We start from the raw sequence: 25,150 nt of genomic DNA, 5'->3' as shown, positions 1-25,150 counted from the left end.
TAGAACATATGTCGCCAGAGATGGTCCGTGGGGCACATGCGCAGTAGCGCAATCCCACGGACACAGGGACTGGACGCAGAGACACTTGGACTTTATTATATAGGATTTTTGCCTTACTATATTAGAAACATTTATTTGCACAGCCTTATTTACACTGAACTGTTCCTTTAACAGTCATGTCCCTGCCAGTGGGTCATGCAGAATTCACATTACATTCTATGGCTCAAGAGAAGCGAGTGCTTTCAATGACCTTGACGTATTTCCAGTGTAGCCAGAGCTTGAATGATTTTAGGGATATGTGAAAAGGCAACTGCCACGGCTATTTCTGCATTATGCAATTTTTTTTCCTATTTTGATTTTTATTTTATATATGTTTTTGTTACATGTGAAAGGAAAAAAAACAAAACAAATATACAAATAAAATTCTAATTTGTTAGAAATCACACTTGTACCATTTAGTAAACTAAATCTGCATTTTGTAGTTAATTTTGCTACATAAAATACGGCTATATACAAACATTATATACAGAAGCAAAGAGTTTAGGGATGTGTCTTGTCCGAGTATTCTCTATGGCAGAAGATCTGTCAGGTCTAGTCTTACGGCATCACTGTAAAAATTTCCTTCATTGTCTCCTCCACCAAAGATCAGCAGTTTCTGTGGTTTGCACTCTTCACTTTCTTCTTCTTCCTTTATTGCTGGCAGTGATAGCATAGAGTGTCCAGCACGAGGAGACTTGGGCAAGGAAGTATGATCCAAGCAAGTCCATGTCTTTGTGACTGTAAAGACAATTATAACAAGAAGTGACAAGCTTGTTTATAACACTGCTGAATAAACAGCACAAATATATAAATAAATGGAAAGCAACAGCAAGAATGTGGTGATAGAAGAGTAAGAATTTGAATAGTGTTTCAATTGTTCATTCGTTTGCTCACCAAACCCAAAAAGTGGTTTTTTTTTTTCATATAAACATACACAAAAACCGCATAGTAAATTTACATTTTCATCCTCTTTTAATAGGAAGGTTTGAAGAATATACCATATATTTTAAATTTCAGATTGAGAGGTGGCAAAGAAACACATAGTTGCTTGGTTTCATTTACAGAAACAGTTTTTCATTTGTAATTCTAATAAAATGGGATATATTAGTATTTATAAAGAGAAATATGCAGTTACCAGTGTTGAATAGGTAGGTGTCATTTAGAGCTTGGTTTCCATCATAACCTCCATGAATCAGGAACTGGAAATCTGATACAGGGGCAGCAGAATGCCAACTATGGAAAAAAATATTTATTTGTTTTCATAAAATAATGTTACTGGTTTTATTCTGCAGTTCTTTGTATAAAATATATGGCAGAATACACCAGCAGTAAGGATACTGGTCAGGAACCTAAAGAGTTCCCAAAAAGTATACCTTTGTAGTGTGCAATTGAGAATTATGTACTGGGTTTAAACTTTCCCTTACAAATAAAATTACTTAATAAAAATAGGTTACTATTTACAATAGATGGGTAACTACATGCACTCCATCAAAAAGTTCACCAAATGCATTGAGGCCTACTGGCGACTTTTTTTTCACCAAATAATTCTATGAGCGTCTTTTTTCGTGGCGAAACCTGGCATAAATTTTGGGCATCATGTTTATACAAACTAGAAGTCATATTGAGAGTGATGGCAATACCCTTGAAAAGAAAGCAATACTGCCCACAACGTGAGGTATTTGTCAAGGAGGCCACCAGAAGTAGACACAGATTATGAGCTGTGCTAATCCTACACACAAGTAACCTAAATATCAGTACACTAACCCCTGGAATATATTCTTATAATACACAAAAGCCATGAATATCTTGTAAATTATATCCTTATAAACGGTGAGTTCTGATGTCATTTCTGTCACATGACTCACTGAAATTTTTGTATTATAATAAATAAAGTACCCCCAGTTGTAAAATATGAGAATATTAGAAGTTACCTCGGAGTTCCATGACTTGTATAAAAACACTCGGCCTTGTGTTTTTATATGGTCATGAAACTCCTCGGTAACTAATAATATCCTTATATTTTACAAGAGGGGGTACATTATTCACTATATATTTCTCACGGATGTTTAAGTGATAAATAAGGATTATATTTCACTAAAACCCAAGGAATTCAAAGAGACTCAAATAGACTTTTCTTACTGTAATAGGATAACTGAATATAGGGATACTGGAACCATAGTTGAGAAAACTATCTGCTTTGCCCTGGGATTAAACACGAGGACTGGCCGTTGTGAGTTAATGTGCAGATTATAAAACAAGAAATACTACATTGTTTAAGGCCAAAGCCCTTCCCCTTCTCCCCTACTGAATAAATCTGGCCATGGATGCAAAAACAAGAGGTTGTCTGAATAGGTCCGAGTATACGGTGTTCACTTTTGATCATGTGAGAGGATGTTGTACATATGTCTGGAGTGAGTATATCCTACCAATTATAACATCACCTGAGCTGCGTGATACAATATTACGTGAGATACAATGCCAACATATACGTTGTTTCCTTTGTGGTTAATTTAGGAAATAATAAATATAGCATTAAAAATAGTCCCTTTGCATCATTTTAACTTTATTATTATTATGATGATAAATGCCTTACCAACGAGGAGAGGGTGAGCATCCAGTCACCTCAACAAGCGAGAACTCCATGAGTCCTGTCAGGAAAATAGGGCGAGAGAAGGAGCATAAACGGATGTTAATAAAGTACATTTGCATTACCACACACTGTACATTCAGTACTTATCAGATGAACTAAAGGATTTATAGGACATATTTTGATAATCTTTGGAGACCACATCCCCTATAGTGGTAATGGTCATGTTTATTTAACAGTTGTCTACATAGATTACTTACCCAGATCCAGTACGTAGAGGTCATTGTAGCAAACGGGAGTATCCCAGCCACCAAAAATATATAGCTCTCTGTTTAACAGACAGGCAGAGTGCCTAGTGAAGAGGGAGAGAGGCGGTCACAGACAACACAGACATGTATACAAATAATGGACCCAAAAGGTATTATCATAAATTATAATCTAACAGAGAAAAGTATTGCCGAATAAATAATGACTTGTTGTAAAATAAGGTTAAACTTAATCAGGGGGATGTAAAAATTGAGGTTCCACTGTACTTGCAAATTGACTTAATGGTGGAATCATCCCTTCTCTCCAGAGTCATTTCCCAAAGGATTAAAGATTTATAGACTAATATTTTGTCTCTTCCGCTTACCCGGAGCGTGATGAAGGGGTCTTTCCTAGGACAATGGGCTGGTACCAAATTTCATCTTGTGGATCAAAGATGTAGAGTAAATTGCTGCAGCCATCGGGTTCAGGATTTGGACGTGGAAACACCCCACCGAACACAAAGAGCTCCCCTCGAAACAGAGAGCATGTATGATAAGAGAGAGGGGGCACTTTGCCCTGTGCCTGAGAGAAAGTGAAAATACAAAAGTAGAACAAGCAGTGATGGTGCAATGCAACAAAGATCATGATTGGCAGGTACCAACCACTTTACTCACTTCCACACTCCTCCAACGCCAGGCCTTAATGTCCAGAATATGTACATCATTGAACCATTTTCTGTTCTTAGAACCTCCAAAAACATAAATACGATTGTTCTCAAGATCAAAGGTTGCTGTGTGACCAGTACGGGCTTCTGGGGAGAGGCCATCTGCTAGTGCCTCTGCTGGAGTCCAAATACTTCTCTCTGAAATAAATATACAACTTACTAGCATGCTTAAACAAAGTTTTGAACCTATTTAAAAAATTACAACTAAAAATAATAAAAGAAAAAAGCTAAAAATCCATGTGTATGTTACCTGTATTCAGTTTCCACATGGAGTCCTTACAGAACTGCATACGATTTCCCTGGCCACCAATCAAGATTACTGTCTGAGAGTCGATGGGACAGAGAGCTTGACCCCAGCGTGCAGTCGGCATAGCTAATATTTAAAAAACAAAAAGGATTACTTTGCTAATCATGTTCCGTTATCAGTTGGAGGTTTAAACACTACCTGTACTTGATGACAATTTTGCATAACCATTTAAGTGTTTGGTACAAAAGAAGGGTATACAATGCTATATATTGCACACACAATGGTTCCCAATTTAGTAAATTTGAGGACAGAAATCGAGTTGCCTTCACCAAGAGTTTAAAAGTCAATATCCTCATCATTCAACTGCCCATTCATTGGCCTAACGCGCGGTCCAAATGGCGGCCCGTGACCCCACCCCCTTGTGTGGCCCCGACATGAAAGCCTGCCCTATGCTCCCTCTGTGTGCCATATTCTGCCCTTAAAAGGGGCCTTGGTCAACACTGGCTTCCAGTATCAACCCTCCAGCACGTAGATCAGAAAAATACGGGCCCTCTGTAGCACAGACATCACTAACCTAATGGGATGGGACTACTAGGACAAAGTGTCATTATAAGAATCATCAATAAAAGCTCTTAATCTTTATTGTAACTATGTATTAGTACAGGTATGGGACCTGTTATCCAGAATGCTCAGGACCTGGGGTTTTCCGGATAACGGATCTTTCCGTAATTGGGTCTTCATGCCTTAAGTCTACTAGAAATTCATTTAAACATTAAATAAACCCAATAGGCTGGTTTTGCTTCCAATAAGGATTAATTATATCTTAGTTGGGATCAAGTACAAGGTACTGTTTTATTATTACAGAGAAAAAGGAAATCATTTTTAAAAATGTGGATTATTTGGATAAAATGGAGTCTATGGGAGACAGTCATTCCGTAATTCAGAGCTTTCTGGATATCGGGTTTCCGGATAAGGGATCCTATACCTGTATTGTAAATTGTACTACTGCTATTTTATTGTTTTGCTGTACAGGGCTTCTATATCAAGTAGCACTATATCAATAAAAATATAAATATAAAATATCCAAACTTGCAATTGGTTTTAGCAACCCCACACCCATGCCTTTAATTGTGGCCTTTTGTCTTTAACATTGCATGTTGATCTCTACTTCAAGCAGGGGAGGATTAGAGGCCTGTTACACTTGGGGCTTTATCGGATGGCAGAAAATTTCTCCCACAGAGAGAGATTATTCAGTATCGTTGTATGTAATGTGTTTTACATTTAGAGATTACAATTAATGAAGGAGAGAGCGCGCGCACGAGATTTCCCTGAAACGTTCCAATCCTGTATAGAATGTTAAGGACACACTTTTCCAGGAAATGCAGCCATTCGGGAAGATGCCAGTCTATAAAAACCTATGACCAGTGCTAAATAGTTGGGACTACCATATGGGATTTACCTTAAACCAGTTCTTTAAAATAAAAAAACATGGAAAAAAGAGAATTTGTACTGATCAATAACAGTAAGTACCCAGGCAGGATAGATATTTATGACAAACATGAACCAGCCTGGGCCACAAGGTTAGCATTCACGCATTCACTGGGTGGTGCCCACCATATTAGCTTCCTGTTTTGACCTTTACTTCTCCTTTAATGATTTTCCTAATAACTTGTTTGAAAGGCAGTTATTAGGAAGCCAAATGACTGGCAGACACAGCATATTATTAGCTTACCCTGTGCTGAAAGGCAGAAGTTTAGACTCAGTCAGCAAAAGGTAAGGTTACAAGATCAATATCACGGACACTTCTAATAAACATTGGGATGTACATAATTTAAATGTAATCGGTTTATTCTGTATGGTGAACTATTCAGTGTAGAAGAAGACTCAGTTTGCATCCCCACAGCCAGTCACACACACTAAGCGAGAAGCAGAGATTTTATCATAGATCAAAAACAAAGGCAAAGCAGTGTTTGATCGAACGAACGTGAAGTTTGTATGTAAATGCTAGCATTTGATTCTTGCATGAGAACACTATTATGTGGGTTTTCAAGCAGGAATTAAGGTGGCCATACACGGATAGATCCGCTCGTTTGGCGATGTCGCCAAACGAGCGGATCTCCCTCCGATATGCCCACCTTGAGGTGGGCAATATCGGGCTGATCCGATCGTGGGCCCTAGGGCCCAACGATCGGATCCTTCACGTTCGCAAACGGGCGGTCGGATCGCGGGACCGCATCAACAAACAGATGTGGCCGCGATCCGATGGGATTTTTAACCCCATCCGATCGAGATCTGGCCGACTTTCGGCCAGATCTCGATCGGGGAAGCCCGTCGGGGGCCCCCATACACGGGCCAATAAGCTGCCGACTCGGTCTGTCTCCAGCTTTTATCGGCCCGTGTATGGCCACCTTTATAAATGACAATTGCTGGTACTTTACGAGAATCCCACTGGCAGTCACAGGGTTTTGAGGCAACTTTTATGTAAGGGAAAGTACAAGTATTGCTTCTCAGTTTCTTACCTGGAGCTGCTAAAGAGCTCTTAGAATGAGCAAATTGCTTTGCTGGTGCTGGACTCTTAGGACTACTGTTCTTCTGCTGTGGGGCAGGCACTTTTACATGTCCACTATTTGGACAAACATTTTCCTCTTCCTCTTTTATTCTCTTGCGTTTTCCGCGCTTCTTTTTCACGTCGGCAGAATTAATATTGAACTAAAAATAAAGTGGCAAGCATTGTTTACACACACAATCCAATAACAGATCATGACTCTTCTTCATACAGTCTCCAATACCTCACCTGCCCCTTAACGGACATGCAGACACGGAGCTTTCCCTTTGGGAACATTACGGTAGAATCGGATTCCCACAGGAAACATCTGTAAGGGAGACAGAAGACAGAACTGCTGAGGACTGTAGATATATACAGTGCAGTTTGATGGTTGCATTGACTGCAAGAATAGCAGAAAATCTTTCCCAGCAGAATGTTTATTCATTGCCTTGCATGTAAGATGCTGTATGTGTTATAGAAGTTGGGTAATTGTACCCTTGCCTACCCAGCATCCTTTGGTACCTCTTCAAACATACCATCATCTACTTTGTTCATAAAAACCCTCACAGAAGGCAGAACCATTGTTTGAACCCTACTTTTCTAGGTGAACTGTATGAATATATGAAAGAAAATATCAGGTATGGGATCAGTTAACTGGAAACCTCTAAATTAGGGAATGGACATCTCCCATAGACTCAATTTTATCCAATCAATCCTAATTTTTAAAACGTGGAAAACATTGTTCTTTTGTGATGAAAAATCTTGTGATTTCCCTACCCACCCCTAATTTACATATGCAAGTTAGGATTTGGTTCAGCCATGCACAAGGATTCGGCCAAATATGAATCCTGCTGAAAAAGGCCGAATCCTGGATATAGTGCATCTCTATTTTCTAGAAGACTTAAAGGGGTTGTTCGCCTTAAAAGGAGAAGGAAAGCTACTGAAGCAGTTTATTGCCAATAGATCAGCCAAAATAGTGCTAGCTATAACATTATATTTATTCTGCAGAATGCTTAACCATACCTGAGTAAACAGCTCTAGAAGCTCTCTGTGTTTGTTTAGGATAGCAGCTGCCATATTAGCTTGGTGTGACATCACTTCCTGCCTGAGTCTCTCCCTGCTCACCAATAGCTCTGGGATCGGATTACAGCAGAGAGGGAGGGGGAGAGGAGCAAACTGAGCATGCTCAAGCCCTAGCCCTGGAGGTTTGAGGGATTACTGGTGTATTTATATAGACCTTTCTGATAAAGCTTACTTACTTTTAGCCTTTCCTTCTCCTTTAAATGAACTTTTAGTAAAATGAATAGATTGATATTCTGAGACAATTTGTATTTGGCTTTCATTTTTTATTATGTATGGTTTTTGAGTTATTTTTTTTATTCAGCAGCTCTCCAGTTTGTAATTTCAGCCATCTGGTTGCTAGAGTACAAATGACCCTAGCAACCATGCATTGGTTTGAATAAGAGACTGGAACATGAGTAGGAGAGGCCTGAATAGAAAGAAGAGTCATTAAAAATAGCAAACAATAAATGCGTTATTATTGTATTATTAGATGGGGTCAGTGACCCCCATTTGAAAGCTGGAAAGAGTCAGAGGAAGAAGGCAAATAGTTCAAAAACTGTAAAAAAAGAAAAAAATAGGGATGCACCGAATCCACTATTTTGGATTTGGCCGAACCCTTAACCGAATACCGATTCGAAGCCTAATTTGCAAATTAAAATCAGGGAGGGGGAAGGGGAAAACATTTTTTACTTCCTTGTTTTGTGACAAAAAGTCACGCAATTTCCCTCCCCACCCTCAATTTGCATATGCAAATTTGGATTTGGTTCTGTCGGGCTGAAGGATTCGGCCAAATCCTGCAGAAAAAGGCAGAATCCTGAACCCGGCGCATCCCTAGAAAAAATGAAGAGCAATTGAACAGATGCTTAGAATTGGCCATTGTATAACATACTAAGGTTTTAGGAAACAAATGCTTGTCCAAGCACTCTTACCTTCTCCTTACAGCTGCAAAACGCAACATCCTACTTAGTGGTGCCAAGCACAACATAAAACATACAGCGAGTTTTTATTTCTGCTGTGTAACTTCATGCTCGTGCTGGGTGACAAATGCTGCAAAATACCTTTGTATAAGCTAGAATTGTAATTGCACAGACTATCAGCGGAATTATGATTACAGTCTTTTTTTGGATAATTTTCAGTCATTTGTCCCCCATCTGCAAGCGACAAATCAAGCAGGTGACAAGATATGCCATTGTCCTAAGGGACAGATCAATATAAAATGCTCCATAAAAATACATTAGCACAAAAGATTTCAATGCACTATTTGCTACAATGGAGGTGGAAAGATGCGACGTGTGTTTGTCTTACCTTGAATCAGGAGTGAGTGTTCCCAATCTGTGCTCTTTATTTCCACTCCCTTCCAATTTCACTTCCACAGAGCTTCCTGCAGCCAATCCTGACCAGTCACCTAAGCCAAAGATCAACAACTGGGAAGGTAGCGGAGACGCCAGCGGGGCAGAAAAACGCAGTCCGTCCTTTGCAACAGAAGGCAACCTGGAGACAATATTGTGTATTGTAGTCACAAAGGGACACACACTTATTTCCTTTACAGTCTCTTAAAGGGGTTCGTCACCTTTAATTTAACGGTTAGTAAGATGCAGAGAGGGATATTCTGAAACAATATTCAATTGGTTCTCATTCTTTATTATTTGTGTTTGAGTTATTTAGCTTTTTATTCAACAGCTCTCCAGTTTGTAATTTCAGCAGTCTGGTTGCTAGGGTCTAAATGAACCATGCATTCATTTGAATAAGAGACTGGAATTAGTGATGTGCGGGTCGGGATTTCCCTGACCCACCCCCGACCGTAACCCGCATCTGCACTTCTGGGTTCCTTTTATAGACCCGCCCCGCCGATGACATCACAAAAGGGGCAGGTGCAGCGTCTATAAAAGTCACACCCAGAAGTCGGTATTTGATAGTGTCGGGTGGGGAGAGCATGAGAAGAGCTCAAGCAGCACCCGCAGCGAAGCGCAAGAGTTTGGTCCAAACCCACGGGTATCGGGTCAACCCGGACATCACTAACTGGAATATGAATAGGAGAGGTCTGAATAGAAGGATGAGGAATAAAAAGTAATATATTTGTAGCCTAAGGGTAAGGCCAGACGTGGCGTTTTTACATTGCGTTTTTAAAAAAAGAACAGCCAGGCGTAAATACGCTACTGAAACCAAACGCGACCGTCAACATGCATTTTTCAGCACGTATGATTATTTTCCCAACATGCACTTCTCATTGTTCTCATTGAATTTGGATGCCATATTTAAAATACGCTGCGTATTTACGTACTGTGTGGTTTCAAACGTTCCCATAGAGTCTATTGATTTGGTAGTTTGACGTATTGGCGTTTCTGCTAAAAAACACCAATACTTTATGCTAGGAAAGCCATAATTCAACATTGGCTACAACCTGTACCTCCCTCTTTTGATCACTGGATACATCTAGTGAATCGTATGCTTCCAATGATTAAGATAACGTATGAAGCTCGTGGCATGCCTGATAAATTCGGCAAAATTTGGGAGAAATGGCTTGATGCTTTTCCTCTGCAACATGATGGGTAACTCATCCAATCACTGTCATTTTCCTGCTGTTTCATTATGTAACTGTAAAGTTCTTGTGTTGATACTTGGACTCTATGCTATACGTTGATTGTATGCTTTTCAATGGCTTGTCAAATGTGCAATAAAAACTTTAAAAAAAAAAAAAAAAAAACCACCAATACTGGCGTCCTGTGGCAGATTTCAGCTTGCAAGTGCCATGTGTGAATTGCCATAGTGCGTTTTCCATTCGTTTCAGTGGTAGTGCAGTTTATGCGTATTTACACCTGGCTGTTCATTTTTAAAAATGCAACGTAAAAACGCCACGTCTGGCCTTGCCCTTACAGAACATTTGTTATCAATGAGGTCAGTCAATGTGGGTTTTGACTTATTTAGCTTTTTATTCAGCAGCTCTGCAGTTTGCAATACCCGTAGTCTGGTTGCTAGGGTCCAAATTCCCCTAGCAACCATGCATTGATTTGAATAAGTGACTGGAATATGAATAGGAGAGGCCTGACTAAAAAAAGGGCTAATAAAAAATAGCAATAACAATACATTTGTAGCCTTACAGTGTATTTGTTGTTTAAATGGGGTCAGTGACCCCTATTTGAAAGCCGGAAAGTCAGAAGAAAAAGGCAAATAAATATAAAAAATAAATTATGAAGACCAGTTGAAAAGTTGTTCAGAACTGGCCATTCTATAGCATTAAAAGTTACCTTAAAGGTGAAGCAGCCCTATAAAGTGTCAGTTCTGTGTGGTATAAAGGGTCAGTTCTGTGTGGAATAAAGGGTCAGTTCTGTGTGGTATAAAGGGTCAGTTCTGTGTGGTATAAAGGGTCAGTTCTGTGTGATATAAAGTGTCAGTTCTGTGTGATATAAAGTGTCAGTTCTGTGTGGTATATAAAGGGTCAGTTCTGTGTGGTATAAAGGGTCAGTTCTGTGTGGAATAAAGGGTCAATTCTGTGTGGTATAAAGGGTCAGTTCTGTGTGATATAAAGTGTCAGTTCTGTGTGATATAAAGTGTCAGTTCTGTGTGGTATATAAAGGGTCAGTTCTGTGTGGTATAAAGGGTCAGTTCTGTGTGGTATAAAGTGTCAGTAAAGGCAAATGACAGACACTAATCCAGTAAATATAAAGAGAGGGAGGAGGGTTGAGGCACATTGGGAGCAGGTCGAGGGAGAGCGGGAAAGTAAATAAGACTGAGGCGGCAATGAGACATCAGCAGGTCTCTCAGTCACAAGAGGATAATGTTCAGTAAACACGGAGCTGTGACGTATAAACATAAATAAATAGAGCGGGAGAGGAGACAACGATACGTTACCGGCTCAGTGTGACCGGCGGCTTCTTTGGGTCACACAGGACATAGAACTGCGGAACTCCCTCCATCCTCTCAATCTTCCTCTGACTGATTGAAAACTCCCGCGCTCCGCCACTTCCTGACAACCACGAGCCACGCCTCCGAGTCGCGCTGCCTCCGCCTATACCACGAAGCCACGCCCTAAACACGGCTGGTGAAGCTTGCTCGCTCTGACGGCTCAGTGTTAACGTTCCCGCCAACTTGCTAAGCCACGCCCACAGAAACCAGCCGAATGGCTCCTCAATTTTATTCCCGCCGATAAACTGCACAGTTATAACATAATAATCACGTTTTGTATACAGATTACCATGGCTATGCCTCCTCTCCTGAGGTGTGAGGAAACCATTGGTCTCTCACAAGTTACTTTCAGTCAGGTTGGAGGTTTTCCAGCCAAATTGGGCTACTAATTTAAAGCCCAGGCTGGGTTTGAAAGTATAAACTAGCTTGGCTTTGGGAACCAGACAATGTGTTTTTTCTTGCCCTAATGTGCCAAGCCTGTGTGTTCCAATTAGGGATGCACAGAATCCACGTTTTTGTATTCGGCTGAACCCCCGAATCCTTTGCGGAAGATTCAGGCGAATGCGAACCCTAATTTGCATATGCAAATTAGCTGTGGGAAGGGGAAACCATGTTTTACTTCCTTGTTTTGTGACAAAAAGTCACATGATTTCCCTCCCCGCCCCTAATTTACATATGCAAATTAGGATTTGCTTAGGCCAGGCAGAAGGTTTCGGCCGAATCCGAATCCTGCTTAAAAACGCCAAATCCTGGCAAAATCCCGAACCGAATCCTGGATTTTGGATTATGTTGGGTAATGTGGTTTTTGTGGCAAATTGAATGTAAGACTACAATACCCAGCATGCAATGGGACTGACTTGTGTAGAAGTCGGGAGTTCCCACATTTTGGCCTCTGTACCCCAGTCTCCCGTCACTCTTAAGCATTCTCACTTTTTCCACTCATTTTCCTCCATTTCAGACAATTTTGTGGCAAAAACCACCAAAATGTCTAGAGGTTGAGCTGTTTTACCAATATTTAATGAAATTGTATTTGTATTAGGGACCCCTATATAGGGTCGCCACCTTTTCTGATGGCTAAACCCGGACACGGAGGGCGGGCAGATAGCATTGGGGGTGGGGCAGTGATGTAGGAACAGGCATGATGACATCAGAGGTGGGCACAATGATGTTGATGTTATGACACCGGGGCGAGGCTATTCACTTAAATGCAACTGGCTGGATTTTTATCCAGTTTTTGCAATGTTTTAAAGTCAACAATGTTAAGAACCCTATCTCTAGCTCTATTCTGCTTGATGAGTAAGTCCAATCCTTTATTTACAGGTATGAGATCTATTATACAGAAATCAGCTCTGAAATATAGCCATGCTTATTTAGCAATAAACATTTCTTTTTGGTCGAGTTGCTTTTTTTTTTTTTATCTGTAATAATAAGAAATGAACTGCACTTGATAGTAACCAGATCATGTTGAGGCGAGTATTAGGCCCGGACTGGCAATCTGTGGGTTCTGGCAAATGCCAGAGGGGCTGCTGTAAGGTGCTATAGTCACTCACTATTTAGTGGGCTGATGTTTGGGCCTTTGTGTGACCTGTTGGGGCCTCCGGGTACCTGAAATACTGGGCCTATTTTGATTCTCAGTCCAGACCTGGTCAGTATCTCAGTATTTAAATGTTTTTCATGTATTGGCCAGATTATTGTTTGGGTTTCATAAGGCTGACAACCGAACAGAAAGTTCAGACCCGAACAGACCTTAGAAAAACCGAACTGTTTGTGTCAAAACCAAACATGTGGCAACCCTACCCCTATACCTCCTGGGCCCCCTCTGTAGTTCCCCCCATGGTGACTGGCGAATCTGTCCCATTTTACTTCATGGGAAAATATGGGAAACCGTGAACATTTGAAAAAGGTGTATTTCCACATATATTCATTTATTTCTTAGACTTTTTTTCATGGCACACATTGTGCTAATTTTGGGCTACTGTTGGCAAGTTTTGGGCTGGTTTTGAAAAATAGACCTGACAACCCTGCTTTCACTTCTCTCTCCCGCCCTCGCAGGAATGAGTCGGCACTACCTGAGGAAAGGAGGGAGATTTAGACTTGATCCAAACCAGGTCCGGACTGAGAATTAAAATAGGCCCTGGCATTTCAGGTAAAACTGCCTGCCTGGAAAACTGGCCAGATTCTCTAAGATTGACACATAGCCACGCCCCCAACATCATGGCCCCGCCCCATATGCATCACTGACCGCCCCCTATGCATCACCACCCCACCCCCTGCTCGGTCTCCATCGGGCTAAAAGGTGGCAACCCACCCTGGTCTAAGGTTTTTGGGTGGGCCCCTGGTGTCCCAGTACGACACTGACTGCCTGTATTCCAATTAAAGAAATTTGACAGTATAAGAATAAGTAAATAAATAGGCTGTGCAAAATAAAAAATGTATCTGATATAGTCAGTTAGCCAAAAATGTAATGTATAAAGGCTGGAGTGACTGGATGTGTAACATAATAGCCAGAACACTACTTCCTGCTTGTCAGCTCTCTTGGTTTCCACTGATTGGTTACCAGGCAGTAACCAGTCAGTAACTTGAGGGAGGGCCACATGGGACATAACTGTTGCGTTTGAATCTGAGCTGAATGCTGAGGATCAATTGCAAACTCACTGAACAGTTATGTCCCATGTGGCCCCCCTTATAGTCACTGACTAACTCAGAGTTAGAGAGCTGAAAATCAGGAAGTAGTGTTCAGGCTATTATGTTACACATCCACTCACTCCAGCCTTTATACATTACATTTTTGCCTAAATAACTATATTAGATACATTTTTTATTTTACACAGCCTATTTATTTACCCAGTTTTTATTTTTACACTGAACCTTTATACAGGAGGCCATTCCAGAGAAACCCACAAATACAGACATAAAATGATTGTATACAATCAGCCAACAGAGAGGCAGTAATTAGCTCAGACCGGTCTGGTTATTTGTATAATGTGGGCTGCCTGTGATTGGCTGGAGGTGATGTCATCCCTTGTGCATGAGGAGGAGGAGGAGGGGATGCCTTCCTCGTCATTCAGTGTCACCCTCTCCACACACACTGACACAGGCTCACACACAAAGGACATCACACTGTGTGACACACAAACCCCAGTCATGCACAAATGAGGAGGAATACACAGAGACCCGTACTCACCGAGCAAGGGAGAAGCTGACAAAGGTATGTGTCTATGCATTTCCCTCCCCTGAGTGTGAGTGTGAGTACATGTATCATAGAACAGCCACTTACTGTAGGTCTCAGTATATATATAAACATATACACACAACACATGTACAGACGTGTGTGTGCTGAAAAGAAACAAGAAATGCATGATAATAGTGTGCTTTGTGTATTTGTGTCTATAAACTGCCAGAATGTGCTGATACAGCTTAATACACACATATACACACAACACACACACAGACATGTGTACTCAGGGAAGCTGTCACTTCATAGCCTCTGTGTGTGCTTCAATATCAGCTGCTATGATCATCCATTAGAGAACAGATATAACACATATATTTATATTGATAAACGTGAGCACATACATACAGGGGAGTAACAAACGTGAGGGGGATAACTGGGGGTCCCCGACGTATAGAAGGACCTCAGGGGGATCAAAATTGATGTCTTTATATCACTAGTTGTAAAGGGACCTTTATTCAAGCATTATGTATGACTGGGTTTATCCTGTGCATTTTATAGTAAAGGTGCAATTGTGTGTCATTGTATGTTTACATCTGGGGCTGAATTGCAGGCAGGGAAGCTGCACGTCCCCTGCAGTATGCGCTCCATGTCTGTATGCGTTATTGTGGCACCGCTTATAACAAGATGCTGAGAGACAGGCACTGCAGTCTATGGCTGGCCTTCAGAAGGAAGGGCCAATGGGGAGCAGCAATATAGGGACTGGAGGAGCGTGAAAAGACCTGAATTGTAACACACAGCATTCAATGGGATGTAAAGGCAAAAAAATAAAATCCCATTTTTACTTTCTTTAATGAAAAAGAAATCTATCTCCAATATACTTTGATTAAAAATTGTGTACTATTTTTATAAGAAACCTGACTGTATGCAGTGAAATTCCCCCTTGGATTTACTTGCACTGACTGCTGTGGATAGGAAACTTCAGACTGTCCCTAACTGCTCAGCAGGGAAACAATCATACTTTCAAACTTCCCAGAACTCGAGCAGCTTTGTTTATTTCCCTGTAAAGCAGCCGGCGACTGTGTCGAGATTCCTATCCGCAGACCCAGCGCAGTCTGCCTATTCTGATTATTAATCAGTCTTGCTGTACTGGCTTCTGGCAGATATTATTTGACTTGTGCTGTTTTGATCATTTATGACGATCCCTAAGCAGCCCAGACCACACTGAGCATGTGCACAGTCTTGGTATTGCAAAGATGTTTAACAACGTTACAAGATGATGATCCCCTGTGGCCAACTTTGAAAGCATACATCTTTCTTTGATTAGGCTTGTGGTGCAGTAAGTTCATGTTTATATTTAGTATACAAAATACAGCATTTCTAGCCTTATTTTATTTTTCACTCAAGTTCCCCTTTAAGGAGAATCAGCCAGTAGGGATTAAAATCTTAGTCAAGCATACAAGTTGTCAACTCAAAAACAAACCCAAAATATCACAGACTCTTGCACAAATCCCACCACGTAGAGACATAATCTTTGTCGAAGTCTATTATTTAAAAAAAAAAAAAAAAAAAAAAAGATATTGCTAATATACAGTATATTGAAGGCAAATGGAGTCCCCCAGCCAATAATGTTTTAGAGCTGTCAATGAAAATCTGACTCCTGCTCCTGTATGAAGAGAGGCAGGTTGCTGAGAGGGGGATACTGAAGAGCAACTTGAATATTTCACAGGATGGAGCCTTTAGTTGATTGTATGTAGAAACGTTCTTATTTCCATAAGGTGAAGGTTATATTACCTTTTCATCTTTATGATATAAAAATGAAGGAAGGTGAGAAAAAAGGAGCGCTCACCATATTATAGCAATCTATTTATCTTGGTTTTTTTCCCTCCAGCACTATGCCTCCTGTGCCTCTAGAAGAGCGTTCAGCCCCTTTGCCCCGTCCCCGTTCTCTTCCTCTGCATCCTCCTCCCAACCCTCGCTTAGCCCCAGAAGTCAGAGGATTCCAACTTGGACACCGTGCACCCTCTCATGCCGACCTTACACTTCCTGGACCCCTGCCCCATCTTCAGTCTGCACGATGGCCTCGGGAATCCTGCACCCGGAGAAGATGTTCTCCTCCATCACCATCTCCACGTTCTCCATCTTGCTTTCGCTGGGCTCTTCATCCTCTAAAATGTGGTTGCAGAGGTTGCTGGCGTCTTCTGCGACCATCCAGGAAATCTGTGGGCTCATCTTGCAGCTGTGACCCCATTGTCACATTTGACCCCCAGTTTGCTGGCAGTTCGAGGGTTAGCTATGATGAAGATGATGATTACAGTGTACGAGCCATTTGGCCAGATGAACTTGCACGGAAGATGATGTCACAAACCAGAGGTGGGACACTTGGAGGGGCACCTTTGCTTCTAGACTGCAGGGGGCTGGCAACAATACGGGGAGATGAATCAATGACTTCAACTTCTCCTCTTTCTCCACCACCACCATCATCATCATCTCCACCTTTGTCTCCAATCAGAGGATCGAACCGGAACTTGCAAAGTTTGTATCTCCTTCTGGAACCATTCAGTGACAAGGAAAACAGTTGTGAAAAGAAAGGTAACACCATTTTGGGATGCAGGGTAACATGAAATTGTTTTACTATTATTAACAAATATGTGTATAGCACCAACATACTGCATAGTGCTGTACTGTAGAAGTGTGTATACATAAAACATATTACCTACAAATCATGAAGTAAAGAGGTTTGATTTCCCCATTTAAACTAATACTGGGTCACAAAAAGGAGCTTGACCTGAAAAATTGCAACAATCGCTAATTTAAAGGGATACTGCCATCATTTCTGTCAAACTAGTTGCTTTCTTAGGCTAATACCACACTGGGCTATTTCTCTGCCTGTATATTAATTGTGCCTTATATACAATGTACATCTGGAGGCACAGGCACTTGCAAGAGGGAGCTACTTCTTTAGTTAGGCTTTAGTTCTCCTTTAAGGAAGGAAGTAGGTATAACACCAGGACTAACAGGAGATGCATTGCACTATACAAGTACTAACGTGACTTGAACATTGTCATAGAGTGAATCACAAATTCCCTGCTGAAATATTATATATTCATTCCTGGCACAAATTAAAACTTTCCATAATGACATAATGAACGAATGTCGCAACTTGTTTGTGACGTCAGACTCTATTAGCCCACACCTTTATTCGGCCATAATATATTTAGCCAACAGGCACCCTTGAAGCGTGACACATGTTTTGGGGATATATAATACGTTTTCCCTTATCTAGTAACCCATAGCAACTAATCTGATGGGTTTTTTTTCCCAACAATGCTGCCTGTTGATTAGCTGCTATGGGTTTCTAGACAGGTGATTACATTAGCCCTAAAAATTTTATAAATGGCAAGGTGGAAGTTTGTGATTTGAATATAAATTAACCAATTTATCATGTGAACAGGTTGAAATAATAGAGGTGTAGAATATATCAGATGCCAAATGTGCCAACTTTTCAGTCGGTCTTTAATTTGTAAAGGGGTTGTTCGTCTTTAAATTAATTATTCGTATGATGTCAAGAGAGATATTGTGAAATCCTGGTTTATTTTTTTAATAGACTTAAGGTATGGTGATCCGAAATATGCCGCCCATAACCATATACGCTGGGTTCTAAGCATTATGGATAATAGATCATGTACCTGAATATTCATCAAGGATTTTTCTGTAAGCTGTTATTAAATGCCCTGAGAAATCTGCAGGATGGGTGACACACAGCTAACAATTTGTATGGTGATCATATCTGTATGTGTCAGAACAGAAATGTGACTAAGGGGAAGTGTTATTTGCATTTTTAACACACAATTCTTTAATCCTTTATCCCAATGCTTCCATTAAAAACGTATGCCAATGAGAGGAATCAATTCTGCCTATTGTTTTGCACAGCACAAAGTCAGCCAGTTTTAGAAAAGGATCTCCCTCAATACATCAATATACCACAAAGGCCAATTAACATCCTTATTTGAGCCCGGAATCGCCCCAGAAAGCCTTAAAAATGTAAAGTATTAAAACTGCTTTGTGACTCTATAATTATATAATTTCCCTTTTTCTTGCAGCTCTGCCTGAGCCCCCAGCTGATGAATGCACATTGCCAGCAGAACTATCACTCACATCACCGCTCTCTCCTGACCTGGAAAAAGCAGAGCTGAGTTCCATTTTGCCTTTCCTCTTTCTTGGCAATGAGATAGATGCTCAAGATTTAAACCGTATGGTTAACCTCAACATTGGCCATGTTTTAAATGTGACGACCCATCTGCCCCTATATCATGCCGAGTCTGGGGCCCTACGATACAAGAGACTGCCGGCTACAGATAACAGCAAGCAGGACCTTCGGCAGTACTTCGAGGAAGCATTTGAGTTCATTGGTAAGCAATTGATCTATAGCACAACAACATTTAGGGTCTGGCCACACAGCAGATTCGGGGGGAGATTAGTCGCCAGTAATTGCCTCATGAGGAAACCTCGGGCGACTTCGGAAAACGAAGCATTCCGTGTGCCTGCCCCCAGGCGATTTCCATTGAAGACGTCGGAATGCAGGGAAGGCAGATCGGGGAGATTAGTCGCCCTGAAGAAGAGGAGCTTTGTCGCCTTGCAACTAATCCAAACTTTTCTAAGTATTTAAATAAAAGTAGTCCAACCAAACTAGAATCCACTATTGGACCTTATATATTATTTTTAAAAAAAGCATGATTTAATCAGATCGAGGACCAACTCAATTAAAACAAACGAAAACCCGAATGGTACAATTTTTTGGAGTTTTTTTCCCGAAAAGTCTGAGTTTTTGGATTTTTGCCTGAAAAGTTAGAAATAGTCCGATTTTCTGGCTAATTCCAGCGCAGACCACAAAAACTTCCAAATAGGATAGTGACCTCTCCCATTGACTTATATACAACTGCGGTGGGTCTGAGATGCCAGATATTCGGATTCAGACTTTTTCCATCCTCGGGGTATAGTAAATCTTCAAAAAAAATCTGGATTTTACAGTAACAAAAAACTAACATTTTCCATTTTTTGGCATCGGATTCTAATTACTAACCCACTTACTGTAAGATTATGTTTTACAATGCACGTCTGTGTATGCCTTAGAAATTAGAATAAATATGGAGGTATTTGCATTCATTCTTATTTATGTGATTGTAAAAGCAAGGCCAGACATGGCGTTTTTACGTTGTGTTTTTAAAAAAGCTCCGTCGGGCGTAAACACGCCACTGAAACCACACGCGCCCGTCAACATCTTTTTCAGCACGTAGGTTTCTTTTCCCAACATGCACTTCTCATTGTTCTCGTTCCCCATAATTCCGCTGGCTGGAAATAGAAAAGCTATTTAGAAATAGAAAAACTATTACATGCAAAATGGAGCAGGAATGATGGTCAATACGCATTGTAATTACGTCACCGGCCTTAAAAACGTACATGCGTCATTTATCTTGCGTGAATTTGGAGGCCATATTTAAAATATGCTGCGTATTTACATAAACTGTGGTTTTAAACTTGCAGATCCCATAGAGTCTATTGATTTGGTAGTTTCTTGACGTATTGGCGTTTCTGCTGGTATCCCATGGCGGATTTTGGCTTGCATGCGCCCTGTGAGAATTTCCATAGTGCGTTTCCATTAGTTTACGTGGAAGTGCATGGGTTTTAAGGGGGCAAATATGCACCTCTTAGGGACCGCGTTATCCAGAAAACCATTATCCAGTAAACTCCGAATTATGGAGAGAGGCTGTCTCCCATAGATTATTTTATCCAAATAATCCAGGTTTTTAATAATGATTTCCTTTTTCTCTATAATAATAAAAAAGTACCTTGTACTTTATCCAAACTAAGATATAATTAATCCTTACTGAAAGCAGAACCATATCTTTGGGTTTATTTAATGTTTACATGATTTTCCAGTAGACAAGGTATGAAGATCAAAATTGCAGAAACATCCATTATCCAAAAAGCCCCAGGTCCTGAGCATTCTGGATAAAAGGTCCAAAACCTGTACTCATTGGTAAAGCTGACCTTTTATACTAGTAAATGTACTGAATATAAAACTCTTTCCCTTTTTTTTCACTTGTAGAAGAGGCTCAGCAGGATGGAAAAGGAGTACTCATCCACTGCCAGGCAGGGGTCTCACGCTCTGCCACCATTGTTATTGCGTACCTTATGAAGCACACCTTGATGACAGTGGGGGATGCCTATAAATTTGTCAAAGGGAAGCGACCAATCATCTCCCCCAACTTGAACTTCATGGGACAACTGCTGGAGTTTGAATCAGATCTGAATACTGGAGTTACCCCGAGGATCCTGGTCCCCAAGCTACGGGGTGTTGAGACTGATGTGTGAATGGAGTTATCATACCAGTGAAGGAAAATTAAAGAAGAAGGAGAAATAAGAGACTGTAAAACTAGAAAGAGATGGGTGAAAAAAAGTCCTTTAGGGCTGTATAATTTCAGGGGGGGGGGGGAATCTCTACATAAGAAACAGAGATACATTTTATAACAGGGGCTTGTATAGCCACAGAGACTAAAATCCTATACCAACCTTTTCCTAAAGTTATATTATATCATCCATGTTTGGCAGAAAAGGACTAAATTAGTTAGTGGATTCATTGTCATTGTCATTATAAATGGCTTTGAAAATAGATATTCCGATATAGTCACAGCCCTTGCATTATATCGGGATATTTTCATCGCTGCCAATTCCCCTACGTAAAAATTACAGAACAAAAATGACATATTTAACTCTACTGAGATTAAAGTCTCTTTCTTAAGGATACAGCTATAGGATACAAAATAAAATGTCAATTATTTAAAGTGGGGAAAAAGGAAAATAAGTTTATGAAACAAAATATTTTATATTATTACATTGGGTAGGCAGACATTTTAAAATGATACATCAGCCTCATATGTAAAGGTTTGTGGGTTTTTGACCCTGTTTGGCCCATGTTTGGTTGAAAATCAAGGGTCCATCAGAATGCTGAACTCCATTTAACATGGCCGGTGATATTTATTTAATGCCTAGGCGAGTTTTTTGTTTTTTTTATAATCTCTTTTATTTTTCAAAATCAGATGCATAGACAGAGAATAATGCAAATGTCATTTTCAGGCAAGTTTTTTTTATGGAAAAGCTTTAATATTCATGCAGCAAAGCACTGTGAAGGTTATGGCAGTCTGTCAGTCTATCAGTCTGCTCATAGGCCTCTGCCAAGGTCTGTTTAGCAGTAAATGTGCCAATCCTGGACTATGCATGGCAAGAGTCAGTTTCACACATACGGCACTATTTATTTATGGAAGTTATTATGTTTATCGCCTTCACTTGTTCTCTCCTAACTTGTCCACGGATCTATGGGCTTTCATATCTACCAGGGCTGCATTTAATGTGAGTGCCACCCTAAGAACTGGACTTCTAACTGCCTGCTACCCCCTCAGATCAGTCATCAGGACATGCACAGGACCCCCTCAGCTTTGCCCCCAGATTTATCCAAATATCTGGTCGTTATAAAGTGAATTTTTTATTTTGTAACCTTTTTTTATATGTAGACACCAGTGGGCTTGCCTACAAGTGTCTATATATATATAAATACAGCTCTACTACAACTGTAAATCCAAGCAAATGAACAGTCATGTAGTTGAACGGCATTCCTTTTGAATTGTGTCTTTCTAGCTACTTTGCCTATGACCTTTTGGCTGTTTGCGTGTCCAAATGGACATTGTAGTTCAACAAATGGGTCATACGACTGACCTCAACCTAAATGAACAACTGGCATTGTATACAAATAGTTCAGGCTTTAACTATGCCTATGGCTGAATGAAGTGCAACATGGCATAATTTAAACCAGGAGTCCCCAACTTTTTCTCAATTTTTTTTTCTCAAAAAGAGTTGGGGAGCAACACAAGCATGAACAAGTCCCTGGGGGTGCAAAGCAAGTGCTGTGATTGGTAATCCCTATGTGGACTGGCAGCTTATAGGAGGCTCTGGCAGTACACCTGGTTTTTATGCACCAAAACTTGCCTCTCAGCCAAGAATTCAAAAATAATCACCTGATTTGAGGCCACTGGGAGCAACATCCAAGGGGTTGGGGAGCAACAAGTTACTCACTATCTACTGGTTGGGGTCCACTGATCTAAACTGTTTTTCTCTGCACTACATTGAGATATAATTCACTTTTTAAGGTCTGCATCCTCTACATATCATTTTAAAAGAATGCATTAACCTAGTGTGTTTTTACGTAGCATTGTGCGGCCAGAATTTGCCTATACACTGGCAGACTGATACCGCCAAAGTGGGAGACATCCCAAATAATTAGAACCTTGGGAAGTTCCTCGGGCCTCTCTTCACTTTTTCTTCGTTAATGTCCCAAAGACTGGCAGATATGGTGCATCACCATCATGTCCAATCTCTGAACCAACTAGGGATGCACCAAATCCACTATTTTGGATTTGGCCGAAATCCTCTGCAAAAGATCTGCCCGAATACTGAATCCGAATTTGCATATGCAAATTAGGGGTAAGGGGAAAACATTTTTTTACTTGCTTGTCTTGTTTCAAAAATCATGAGATTTCCCTCCCGGCCCCTAATTTGCATATGCAAATTCGGATTCGTTTTAGCCGTGCAGACGGGTTTGACCAAATCCGAATCCTGCTGAAAAAGGCCGAATCCTGGCCAAATCCCGAACCGAATCCTAGATTTGGTGCATCCCTATAACCAACCCATAGATTATATACAGATTTATGCTGAAAACCGTGCAAAACATGTTATTGGTCGGTGTATGGCCAGCCTAAAGGTATTGATCAGATGGTCATCAATCCCCAGGGTTTAGGATCAGACCAGAGGTGGATATTTTACCATTTAAAGAAACATTAGACTCTGCTGCTTTCGTCGTTTCACTTTGAATTTCAAAATTGTCTTTATGTTCAACGGAATGAATCCAGAAGAGAACAGTCATTTTTGTGTATTTATTTTTATTCATGTTCTGGGATGTTTTGTAATCTTTGGGGGGGGGGAAGTCAAAATACTGAAACACAAATATGCTAGAGTTTTTTTTAAGGGGAAAATGAACAATATTTTTAAAAAAAACGTATTTTGCAACAAACTAATCATGTGCAATAAGAAATGATAAAATTGTAGCGTGTTTTATAATGGGAAAATGGCTATTGCCTGGTATGTAGCACACCCCTTTTTCATCCCCTTCTGGGTGTATTTCCATGTGTTTTCTTCCTTTTACCTGTGTCTTAAATCTCTTCCATGAGGGAGACCGGATTACCTCGGGCATTAAATCCCTATTTACACTGTGATATGCGGCTGCCTCCATGTTATCCCATTTGGAGGGCAGTTACACCCGATATTTTCTGTGGGAACAACTAGCTTTTATTTATTGTGAAACTAAGCTATTTATTGAATAAAACCTTTTTATATGGAACATTGCTTGGATCATTCAGTCTCTATGTATAAAATGCATATATATATATATATATATATATATATATATATATATATATATATATATATATATATATATATAATGTTTGTGCTGTATTTGCTGTGTTTGCAGCATTTACAGTGGTGAGTAGGTGCAAGTCTATGGCCATGTGCTGAGAAGGGGAATAAAATCTCTGCAAAACTTCTTGTAACAACTACTCACCCTCGTGGTCTAGCAGTTCAAGGGGGTCGGTGGGGACGCCCGCTGCACCCTCGGCGGGGACGGCACACTGATCCTTGCTGCTGTAGCGCCGGTTTCCTATGGGCGCATGCGGCGTGCACATCTCTTCTTCTTAAAGGCACGTGACGTCAGTGTGCATGGCGCCAAATTCAAACTGGATTTAAAGGGTTCTGTGTTCATTGCCCGTTATTTGGTTCGTCTTAGTGAGTTCCTGGGTGCTACTCTGTTTGATTCTGTATCTGATTCCTGTTTTGACCCCGCCTGCCTGACTAATCTGACTTCTGCGATCCTGACCCCTACCTGGTAACCGACTATTCTAAAATCCATATTCTGACCTGTGCCTGTCTGACTCTTGTTGATTGATATCCTGGTTTTGACCATTGCCTGTCTGACTCTGCTTGTATCCTGCCCGCACCGACCCGGCCTGGTTTTGACTACGCTTTCTGTCTGCTCCCTGTATTGTGACCTTCTGCCTAAAAGACTTTGCTAATGATCATGCCCCTCTGCTCGTCCAGAACCCTTAGCTTGGCTCCTCTCGTTATAAGACCTGGCGGCATCCAATTAGCCGAGGGCTCCTCCCGAGGTGAAAGGCGGCTGTTAAAGGCGGATGCAAGAGCCGAGACCAGGGAGCTTAGCATTGCTTCTGGATTTTGGGTGCCGATCGTGACACCTGCTAAGGTTCAAGTAGTGATGAACAGTGGTGTAACTAGATGTTGCTGGGCCCCACAGCAAATTAATTTTAGGGCCCCCAACATATCCAGTGTTTGTCCTGTTTTACCAATATATGTTCAAATTGCTCATCAATGAGAGCCTCATCGGGCCCCCTGTACCTCCTGGGCCCCCCTGCAGCCGCAGGGTCTGCTTCCTCTGTAGTTACGCCCCTGGTGATGAACAAAATTTGCCTATTTTCCATAAATCTCAAAGGGAGAAAACT

At 40.8% G+C, this 25,150-nt stretch overlaps 2 protein-coding genes across 2 annotated transcripts; one reads left to right on the top strand and one right to left on the bottom strand.

The window, feature by feature from the left end:
• Positions 1-413: 413 nt before the first annotated feature.
• Positions 414-13,188, bottom strand: XB5901661.S (provisional ortholog of Rab9 effector protein with kelch motifs S homeolog). The gene is made up of 12 exons (XM_018260037.2): positions 13,159-13,188; positions 11,300-11,661; positions 8,756-8,941; positions 6,638-6,716; positions 6,363-6,552; positions 3,847-3,969; positions 3,547-3,734; positions 3,258-3,454; positions 2,887-2,978; positions 2,633-2,687; positions 1,175-1,272; positions 414-777 (listed from the first exon to the last, which is right to left on the bottom strand). The coding sequence occupies exons 1-12, from the start codon at positions 13,186-13,188 to the stop codon at positions 569-571; spliced, it is 1,809 nt and encodes a 602-aa protein (XP_018115526.2). The 3' UTR covers positions 414-568.
• A 1,206-nt stretch (positions 13,189-14,394) lies between these two features.
• On the top strand, positions 14,395-22,508 carry dusp10.2.S (dual specificity phosphatase 10, gene 2 S homeolog). Its single transcript, XM_018260036.2, has 4 exons — positions 14,395-14,561; positions 16,417-17,117; positions 18,629-18,937; positions 20,635-22,508. The coding sequence occupies exons 2-4, from the start codon at positions 16,421-16,423 to the stop codon at positions 20,898-20,900; spliced, it is 1,272 nt and encodes a 423-aa protein (XP_018115525.1). The 5' UTR covers positions 14,395-14,561; positions 16,417-16,420; the 3' UTR covers positions 20,901-22,508.
• The last annotated feature ends 2,642 nt before the right edge of the window (positions 22,509-25,150 follow it).

This window comes from Xenopus laevis, chromosome 4S (assembly GCF_017654675.1).
Source record: "Xenopus laevis strain J_2021 chromosome 4S, Xenopus_laevis_v10.1, whole genome shotgun sequence".
Lineage (NCBI taxonomy): Eukaryota > Metazoa > Chordata > Amphibia > Anura > Pipidae > Xenopus > Xenopus laevis.
The sequence above is the reverse complement of the archived record's forward strand: the minus strand, read 5'-3'. Positions and strand labels throughout refer to the sequence as shown.